A 9,152-nucleotide genomic window follows, 5' to 3' on the forward strand; every position below is an offset into this window, starting at 1 on the left:
TATTCAATGCACCACAGATCAATGCAGCGGGTACCCAACGCACATTTATCACCAGATCCAAGAATAAGAGTCCCAGTCGAGTCAGATCAATACTACGTCACTGATTTCTCCAACATACAACAAAATCAAAGAAGGCCAAACATCAAATACAACACACTCGGGGGGCTTGACTTTCGTCAACGAAACATGGACCTTGAAGTCCCAGCAGGAAATTACCAAAAAGGGGGGTCGTCGTCGTTTCTTTCCAACCTCATGTAGGTTTTAAACCAAGGATATTCCCATAAGCAGAACCAGATGTTTCTTTTAGTGTGATTTTTATATTTTGTTGTCTTATTGTGTTTTAAGCTCTTGTATTTTTGTTAGATGACGTGCAATTTTAAAATGTCTCACTCGTTTCTGCCTTTTTAACGTTTTTTTGTTTCTTATTGTATAAAATCAATTTGTTTTATAATAATGAAGCCGTCATTACAAAGCCTTCTTGCACTTGTTTTGTATATATAAAGGTATTTTGTAATTTGTACATTGTGGCATTTGACGAGAAGGTATTATTTCTATCTACATTTTAGTTAAGATTGTTTAGGGGTACTAATACAATATTAAAGTATTTAAAGATGTATGTTTACATACAAATTTGTGCATAACTTTTGTATCATACTCTATGTCTATACTTTTTAAACTAAATGTATTTCATAATCATTAGAAATATACAGTATACAGTTATTATTTTCATAACCGTTTGTGGAGTTTTGCTTTGCAACGTTTTTAAGCAATAATAAAAATAAAAAGCAATAGCTGTTTTGGAGGCAGCCGTGAAGCTGTTACAATGGATTATTATGGGCACTGCATTCACCATTTTGTACGAAAAAATAAAGAGAAATTATTTGAGTGTTATTTGTTTCCTGATTCATATTTTCAAAACATACATAAAATACAGTTCTCGTTATACAGAAAGGCCAATTTCAGGATCATATAAATCATATCATTGGATCATAATGATTTTTAAAATATGACGCCAAGTAACATGACCTATACAATTACATAATCATTTCTAAATTGATTTATATTTAGAATTAACCATATAAGTAAAGTAAAGTAGCTTGTAATACAAAATAGGTGGATCTAAAAGCAAAACAGTTCTCTACGGCATAAATAAGCATAAAAAGTAGAAATGGTAATATATGGAAATATGCAGGTGATGTACAAACCTTAAATAGCCACTACTTGAGATAATTTACTTACATCGCACCACTGACAATAACAAATTTGAATGTTAATGTAGACCTGGGTGTGTTGTATTAAGACGTAATATGTCAAATTGAGTAACTGGAGGTGGAACTTCTTATTTAATTGCTAATGTGTAAATAATTAGGAGAAGGGAAATAACTCCCACCGCCAGCCGCTGGGTGCCGCCACCGTTGTTGCGACTGAGCCCGATCTGACGTCATCAACACGCGCCGAGACACTGAACGGGGAAAACGCGACCGCGACCTTTCAGCGCCTCAACCGGCTGCGAGTTCCTTCACGATGTGTTACTAGAAGCGTTTGCGATGCTGTTCGCGTGTGTTTGAGCCTTTGGAAAGACAAAAGAACCGAAATGCTTCGCTGCACGCTGCTGGTCTGCGGCAGAGGCGTCGTTAGACTGGTGAGTTTAAGCTGCACACACGGTGTCATCACGTTAGATGAACCCAATCTGTGTGTTTACTTCTTTCCTTTGACGGAGGTGAAACCAAATCTGTTATTTACATTTGTGATATGTGATATGATTGTTGGGCCGGTTTCCTGTCAGTGGTGGAATTGTCGTACAGATGTTTTCTCTCCATCTAACGTTACAAAATAACTTGTTCGGTCAATTAAAACCAAATTTAACTTTCTGTCAACTGATCACTTGATTAATGAAATATTTTTTTCACTACCGAAGTCGTTTGTGAAGTAAATATATAATTTGCTGGCTGCATCTTATTTAAAGTTTGCATAAACGACATCGTTATTTCATTAACTCCTAAAAACTGTACACGTGTATTTATGGACGATTGATGCAGGACTAGCAGATATCTTTCCTTTTGCTTGTGTGGTCATTTGTTTGATCATGTTGTGCTGCTCAGCTGGCCTCGTCGTTCTGCAGTGAGAGCAGCGCGCTGCCCCCCAACTTACTGCTGCCGACCAACCTGGTGGATCCTTCCAGATCCAGTGAGTCCACTATACATACAAACATACACATGCATTTATATAACTGGTATTTTATACATGATAACTTTTCAGTTTGATCCTCTTAACACTTGAATATTGTTTTCTCGTCACACCAAATGAATGAATGGAGTAAACCGAGGAACATCTGCAGCCCTTATTTGCAGACTGACTGGTGCGTTTCCTTCCTGCAGAGCGCCCCCCCCCTCCCGCAGACTGCCCCCTCCCGCTGCTGAGGAGCTGCGACGCCGTCGTCCCCGCTCATCTGAGCGCCGTCCAGACGTGGGTGGAGACTCTGGAGGCGCGGGGCAGCGAGCCGCTGGGTTGGGCTCAGCTCCACCCGGACGTCTTTGCGGTGGCTCCGAGGTAAATGTTTCATCCGGGTTCGTTGGTAGTTACTAACCTAACTTACTAGTACTACTGTAACTTAGTAGTACTAATGTAACTTAGATACAGGATGAAAGTTAATCCGTTGTTCGCTCCTCTCAGGTTAGATATTCTCCACGAGGTTGAAACCTGGCAGAAAAACTTTAAAAGAATCGTAAGTTACTGATTCAGTTTTGTCTCTGATGTTGTCAAACTTTTGTTTGTTGTTTGTTAGGAATGAATAAATACAGAACTATTATATTATTATTAATATAATTATGACAATTACTGTTATTACATACTTTTAGTCCTATCGACATGATCACAGGCGCACACTTAAGTATTAAGTTAGTTTTAAGTATAATTCAGTCAAATCATATTTTAGCAGTTATGTAATCGTTATAGCCTTTTATTTTAAAAAGACTTCTATCAGACATTGGCCTGCAAAGCATAACAAAAGCCTCTGATGAAGCTGCAGTTTAAGTTTAAGTTAAACAAACACCTGAAATAAATCCGCTCTAATTCTTCATCCGTGTCTGGGTGATATTAATAATCCTGAACATCTTCTCCACTGACTCAGAGCCACGCCAACACAAAGATCAGGTCAGAGGTCAGAGGAGGAGGAAGGAAGCCGTGGAATCAGAAAGGAAGCGGAAGAGCTCGACATGGAAGCATCCGCTCACCGATATGGAAAGGAGGTGGAAATCTGTGCTTCTTTCACCCGCCAAATGTCTGACTTTAATTAATTAACCCATTAGGGTGTACACATAAAATGTGTCGTAGCACATTTTCTGACAGATTCCAGACGGTAGAAAAAGTCCACATTGAACAAAAAATCCATTTGCCTTTAGTTACACTGAGGAGTTGTAATCAGATCAATAGGAGTTTGGTGAAGGGGGGACTTTTGTCCTGGAGGGATCAGCAGTTTTACGCCTCATAAATAATCCACCAGGAGCTTATGTACTTCAGTGAAGGTCACATGACTCTTTTCGACAACATACCATCACTTGTCTTTTTCTTTGTTTGAGATAAAGCTGACAGGTGTCTTTGTCTCTCAGGGGGCGTGTCCAATGGACCCAGAGGACCGACCAGCTACTTCTACATGTTGCCCATGAAACTCCGAGTTCAAGGACTCAAAGTGGCTCTGAGCTCCAAGCTGGCGCAGGTACGTCACGCCTGTCCTCCAGGTGGACGACAATCGAACGTCTGGCAACATCCGGCGGTTCAAAGACGTTTTCTGATGCTGTTGCAGGACGACCTTCACATCGTGGACTCCGTGAACATCTCCAGCCCCGACCCCCAGGACCTGCTGCACCTCATCAGAGAGAAGCTGTGGGGAGAGTCGGTGCTGATCGTCGACGTGTGAGTGTCACCAGCAGTCAAACCAAACTCCGCCCGTGGTGTTCGCTGCGTGCTGACGTAGTTGTTCTGGTTGTTTTCAGAGGGGAGGAGTTCCCCGAAAACATCCTTCAGGCCACGGCCAGTTTAAAGACGGTGAACATCATTCCAGCGATAGGTGAGACATTCCTGAGGCTGCGCTGCTTTGTCGGGGAAAAGTCGCTCCTCCGGACCGGAGAGCGTCACTTTCTCTCCTACGTTTCACCAAACATCCCAACATGTGGTCTGTTGTTAAGTTTGTTGCCATAAAACCGTCTCTCTCTGCCCCAGGACTGAACGTGCACAGCATGCTGAAGCACGAGGCCGTCGTCCTCACTCTGGAAAGCGTCCGGTTCCTGGAGGAGAAGCTGCTTTGGCACGACCAGCGCTACACCCCCCTGTACCCGTACAAACTGCCCTACTCGGACCTACCGTAGAGACCCTTTATTGTGTCACGGAAAGAATCAATAAATAACACCTTTTTATAAGAAAAACAACATCGATGCAGTCACATTAAAAGTCTTTAAGAAGGCCTACGGCTGGAATCTGAATGTGTGGGGGAGGAGTCCGCTGGCGAGGGCGTTCCTGAGCTCCCATCGGAGGGCGGAGCGCTTCTTCTCCGTCGGCACCACGTAGGAGTTCGGCACGTAGGTCCTCCGAGGTTTGGGCTGCCGGTGGAGGAGGAGCGGTGAGGAAAAGCACTCCGAGGGATGAATGTATAATTATAAGTTACTCACTGCAGGAGGTTGGTATGCAAGTCGTTCCTAAAAAAAAAATACACACAGAAGCAACTTTTAACGTTTATCACATTACTACTATAAATACTTTAATCTACATTATATCCCGTGAGAAGAGAAACATTTTCGCACCTTCAGCTCCGAGCGGAGGGACCGCCTGTCCCCGTCTCCTGGAAGCGTGAACGTTTCCCAGAGCTGCTTGTACTTGAAATACCTGCGGAAGAGAAAGGATGAGTCATCGATAACCACCAGCACGAGACGCAGCCGCCGTGACTCACTTGGCCACCGGGTCCGTCTTCTTTATGGTTTGCTGACTCATCGCTGGTCGGATGACTGAAACGGGATTTTGGTCGTTGAATCAGAGCGGTTTTGTCAACGAGAGGATATTATGAGCTGGTGCTTTGTGCTTCTGCTGACTCACAGGATTTGGGTTTGGGTCGGAGGTCACCGTCGCTTCGACTTCGCGTCTGTCCCAAAAGGAGAGAAAAAGAAACCCGGTAAACAATGGAGGCATTAATCAGTGGCTGGCCCCGCCCCCCTGAGACGAGGCCCCTCCCCCCCCAAGAGACCAGTTACCCACCAGGCCCCCGATGTAGGACTCCAAGGCTCTGAAGGAGACCTGGTCCGTCTCAGAGCTCTGACCCGAGGAGGACAGCTGGAGACCAGCCAGCCGCTCCTCCAGACCGCTCGCTGCTTTGAACACAAACAACAACAAGTTGTTGACGTTTGATTCTTTGTGTTGATGATCACATAATATACGAAGACTGATTCCCCTTTTCAACAAGCAGCACGGAGTTATTTAGACGTACTGTAGTATTTGTTTTAAATACGACACTTTTAACACACTATGACATGTAGGATTATTTATCTAAATACTATGTTTCATATACTGGACTTTTTTCAATGTTGATACACTAAAACTTAAGTAGAATATTTTTCAGTCTCTGATATGATGGACACACAAACATCGGGGGGGTTTAAGGAAAGGAAACACGTTGAGATGACGGTTATGAGCCGTTTACTCTTCTTCTGTCGGAGGTTTCCGTCCCACTCGGAGTGTCTGACGTCCACTTTGGAGTCGATAAACTTGATGTCTTTGTTGCTTGAGGACTCCGCTTCGTCCTCAGTGTCTCCGCTTTTAGTTTCCTGTTGCTTTCCCTCTTCATCACCGCTCCCGCCTTCAGAATTCTTCGCGCCCACTTTGTCTTCAGCGGCACAGACTTGTTGTCCCGTCTCAGGCTTTGCACGCGGCCCTTTGTCTCCTCCTGGTCCCACCGTGTCCACCTCTCCGTGCGGACCACGTGGCTCCGAGGGGCCGAGGTCGAACCAGCCCAGCGAGCAGTCATCCTCTTCCTCTTCGTCGTCCCTCGTCTCGGACGGGTCTCCGCGACTGTCGTGGTCGAAGCCCGCGATGGTGCGGTCGTCCCGGTCGTCTCCTCCGTCCAGCTCCTCCGGTTGGAAGGTGCCGTAGCCGGAGGTCATCAGACTCTGAGCGGGACTATCATCATCATCTTCATCATCCTCCTCATGTCCGCCTCCCGATCCCTCCTGACCGATGATGACCTGGTGGTTCACTGCAGGCTTTTCCTCACGAGGACGAGAGTCCTCCTCCTCCTGAGGAGAGTCTTCTTCACCCGCAGGTCCAGGTGTGGACTCCTTCTCGCAGATAAATCGCTCAATCTCCTCCTCTGGATCCTCGCAGTAGGAGTCCTCTGAACCGCTGAGTGGGTTGGAGTCGTCTTCCTGCTCTGAATCCTCCTGGAGAGAGTCTCCTGCTCCGCCAACAGGTGTGGACTCCTCCTCCTGGAGAGAGTCTCCTGCTCCGCCAACAGGTGTGGACTCCTCCTCCTCCTCCTCCTCCTGGAGAGAATCTTCTGAGTAGCTGAAGGAGTCCTTTTCCTCCGAAGGCTCCTGGAGCGAGTCCTCTGCATCCCCAAAGGGTTTGGACTCGTCCTCCGACACGCTGACAGGTTCGCGCTCTTCCTCGCCAACCACCTGCGCAGTCTCCTCTTCCTCCTCCTTCTCTCGTCGGTCTCCATCGGACCAAAAGGAGGAGCAGAGAGAGTTCTGGTCGTCGTTGTACTCTGGAGGTCGGTACGCGTTGTGCGTTTTGTGCATGTTGCCGCTGAGGTGTGTATCTGTGGAGGCAGGAGGCTCAGGGAGCTAAGAGGATTACGCCGACATCCAGGATCCAGATCCTCCTCCTGCAGAATGTGCAGCTCCCCCCGGTGGTGACCAACGGGATTACACAGCCGCTTGTGTGGTTTGTCTACAGAGCGCATGAGTGACTCAACTTTTAATTTGTTCTATTTTTTACCTATTTTATATTTGGTCCAGTAGTTGGATAAAATAATATAAATATTTCAAAATTATTTGTCAACTGTGTGAAGCACTTTGTTCTGGAAGCAACAATACAAAAAATAGATAAATTACCTTCCTCGCTGTAGACGGATTCATCGCAGACGAGTGATCGTCCTTCATGTTTCCTACAGGTGGAAAAAGAGCACAAGTGTTGTTATATTTCCAGCCTGATATAAAAGTACAAACTACAGGGCGAACAGTGCGAGACTCTTCTGCAGTCAGTGAAAAAAAACTAAAATCTACGTCTTTATTCAACGTTTCACACGTCCTCGGTTTGTGTTAGACGATGACAAATTAAATCGGACTTTAAACAGTGGGAATGAGAAGGAACCAGAATCACCTGAGGACTTTTCTCTTGATGTAGCGTCCCCTGTGGGAGTCGGGGGTGGAGGCGTAGCTGTCAGTTAGCGCCGGGTGGAGGCTTTCGTCCGGGTCCGGCGGCGGCGGCTCCTCCTCCACCGGCAGCCCGCGGGTCGGCCCGTAAGGCGGCTCGAGGTTCAGAGCCACCGAGTGCCGAGCGTACGAGTCACAGCTGATCACCTGCGATCGAACAGAAAGGATCCGTCACCAGATACTCAGTTTGTCTTCTGTTTGACATCAAGACAAATCTTCAATCCAGTTTGCATCGTTTCCTCAACGGGAGTAAAAATAAATGAACTATCCACATTTGAAATACAATAAATGAATGTGTTATTATTGATATCAGATTACTTTTCAGGTGTCAAACACCAGACAAAAGAAAAACGGGTGGTGCGGCGCTCCACGTACCTGTCGGTCATGCACCACTTTTCCGGCGTGTAAGAAAAAGCCGTGACCAGAGTTCTCAAAGTAGCACGGACCAACTGTGAAGCAACGCGTGGAATTAATACGTTTTAACGGAGGACAATTACAGGACCAGAGACGTATCAGCATTTGGACGGAGGACGACCTGCGACCTCACTCCTAGAAACGCCAAGTCCAACACGGCGACCTGCACCGACCTTTCTCTTTGGTGTAGGCAGGAGGACTCGGCTGAGAGGTGGCGGAGTTCATCCCAGCAGACGAGGCAAAGCTTTTCCATTCTCCACGTCGAACCAGGTCGTCCAGGTCTGACATTAAAGAGAAGAGTTCACCTAATGTCCAACGTCTGATGGGTGTTTCTGCATCTTTTAAAAATTGGACGAATTACGAGTATTCATTATTTTACATCAACATGAAGTTGGATTTGACCTTGCTTAAATTCACACAGCCGGTGTCTCGGTATGTTTTTGTATCCGAGGGCTGAAAGTTGTTCTTGAATTTCCTCTTCTGAGAAATCCAGGTTGTCCATGATCATCTTTATGAGGAAGCAGGAAGCCTGAAGGTGAAAACAACAAAAGCACATCACTATATGTATCACTATAAAACCGGTCTAAGGAAGAACACAATAATCTTGAGTTAGATCACAATTATTATTATAGTTTTATTCAGTTTGCTTTTGCTCTTAGTCTGTAAAACACAGCAGGTTTCCTTTGGTAGTTCGTGTTGTATAATAAACATGCCTCACTTGTCAAACGCTAATGACATTGTTTTATCGTCTTTGACATCGAAAATGTGAATTAAATCACTAGCCGCGGTATCGGTGACGTTACTCGTTAATAATAACGTAATAAGTGACTTAAAGCTGACTTACATCAGCTGCTACTTAGCTAAATAAATTAAACTGAACTGAGGCTCTCGTTCAAGACGAATTAAGCAGTTATCTACTGAGATCTTACTCTTTTGGTTTAATAGTTCTAATTGAACAGTTAATGAGCAAGACAAAGTGACAAGCGGACGCTTTTTTAAGAGGGTACGGAAGCTAGCTAGGCTAACAGTTAGCATTCACGCTGCAGCGGACACAAACAGTGTAAAGGAACTCATTGAGGCGTTTACCTGTTTCCCGGTGCACGAGGACCGGCTCGCTGTCACGCTGAACTCATAACGACAACATCGGCGTCCTTTGATTCAGACGCCTTGTTGTGTTGTTTGCAGGAAGGGAGCACAGCGCCAAGACAACGGCCGTTGAACCAACTCGGGTATCGCGCTTTGAAAACGACGCCTGCGGCCGGCGTCTTCCGCCTACTTCCGGTGCGTTTCTTCTTCGCTGTGTTTTATTAGCGGCCCTCT

General features: G+C 45.7%; 2 protein-coding genes across 9 annotated transcripts; one reads left to right on the forward strand and one right to left on the reverse strand.

Annotated features, from left to right (window-relative positions):
* The first annotated feature begins 1,432 nt into the window (after window positions 1-1,432).
* Window positions 1,433-4,459, forward strand: mrpl4 (mitochondrial ribosomal protein L4). Its single transcript, XM_040185562.2, has 9 exons — window positions 1,433-1,642; window positions 2,103-2,187; window positions 2,379-2,550; window positions 2,674-2,725; window positions 3,131-3,248; window positions 3,609-3,715; window positions 3,803-3,912; window positions 3,993-4,066; window positions 4,219-4,459. The coding sequence occupies exons 1-9, from the start codon at window positions 1,595-1,597 to the stop codon at window positions 4,362-4,364; spliced, it is 912 nt and encodes a 303-aa protein (XP_040041496.2). The 5' UTR covers window positions 1,433-1,594; the 3' UTR covers window positions 4,365-4,459.
* hyls1 (HYLS1 centriolar and ciliogenesis associated) lies at window positions 3,266-9,133 on the reverse strand. Of its 8 annotated transcripts, XR_013450536.1 has the most exons (13): window positions 8,919-9,086; window positions 8,235-8,340; window positions 8,006-8,113; window positions 7,794-7,867; window positions 7,366-7,565; window positions 7,098-7,150; window positions 5,687-6,933; window positions 5,245-5,357; window positions 5,086-5,131; window positions 4,943-4,997; window positions 4,797-4,878; window positions 4,665-4,691; window positions 4,357-4,595 (listed from the first exon to the last, which is right to left on the reverse strand). XR_013450536.1 is itself a non-coding variant. In XM_040185519.2 (12 exons), exons 2-12 carry the CDS (start codon window positions 8,338-8,340, stop codon window positions 4,461-4,463), a joined length of 996 nt encoding a protein of 331 aa, XP_040041453.2. In that variant the 5' UTR covers window positions 8,919-9,133; the 3' UTR covers window positions 3,266-4,460. The 8 variants fall into 8 exon arrangements, 6 of the variants coding, with proteins under 6 accessions (XP_040041453.2, XP_040041452.2, XP_077935911.1 ...); XM_040185519.2 differs by lacking the exon at window positions 5,687-6,933 and having other exon boundaries at window positions 3,266-4,595; window positions 5,245-5,354; window positions 8,919-9,133; XM_040185518.2 differs by lacking the exon at window positions 5,687-6,933 and having other exon boundaries at window positions 3,266-4,595; window positions 8,919-9,106.
* Between the last annotated feature and the right edge of the window lie 19 nt (window positions 9,134-9,152).

Source organism: Gasterosteus aculeatus, chromosome 9, assembly GCF_964276395.1.
Source record: "Gasterosteus aculeatus chromosome 9, fGasAcu3.hap1.1, whole genome shotgun sequence".
NCBI classification, from domain to species: domain Eukaryota; kingdom Metazoa; phylum Chordata; class Actinopteri; order Perciformes; family Gasterosteidae; genus Gasterosteus; species Gasterosteus aculeatus.

Excerpts from the sequence above, each read along its gene's own strand:
- hyls1 (XM_040185514.2), bottom strand. The coding sequence starts at position 6,782 with ATGCACAAAACGCACAACGCGTACCGACCTCCAGAGTACAACGACGAC. Across the intron at positions 5,132-5,244 it reads AGTCCTACATCGGGGGCCTG|ACGCGAAGTCGAAGCGACGG; the intron begins GTGGGTAACTGG and ends CTTTTGGGACAG. Across the intron at positions 4,692-4,796 it reads CCCTCCGCTCGGAGCTGAAG|GAACGACTTGCATACCAACC; the intron begins GTGCGAAAATGT and ends TTTTTTTTTTAG.
- mrpl4 (XM_040185562.2), top strand. The coding sequence starts at position 1,595 with ATGCTTCGCTGCACGCTGCTGGTCTGCGGCAGAGGCGTCGTTAGACTG. Across the intron at positions 2,726-3,130 it reads AGAAAAACTTTAAAAGAATC|AGCCACGCCAACACAAAGAT; the intron begins GTAAGTTACTGA and ends CCACTGACTCAG. Across the intron at positions 4,067-4,218 it reads GAACATCATTCCAGCGATAG|GACTGAACGTGCACAGCATG; the intron begins GTGAGACATTCC and ends TCTCTGCCCCAG.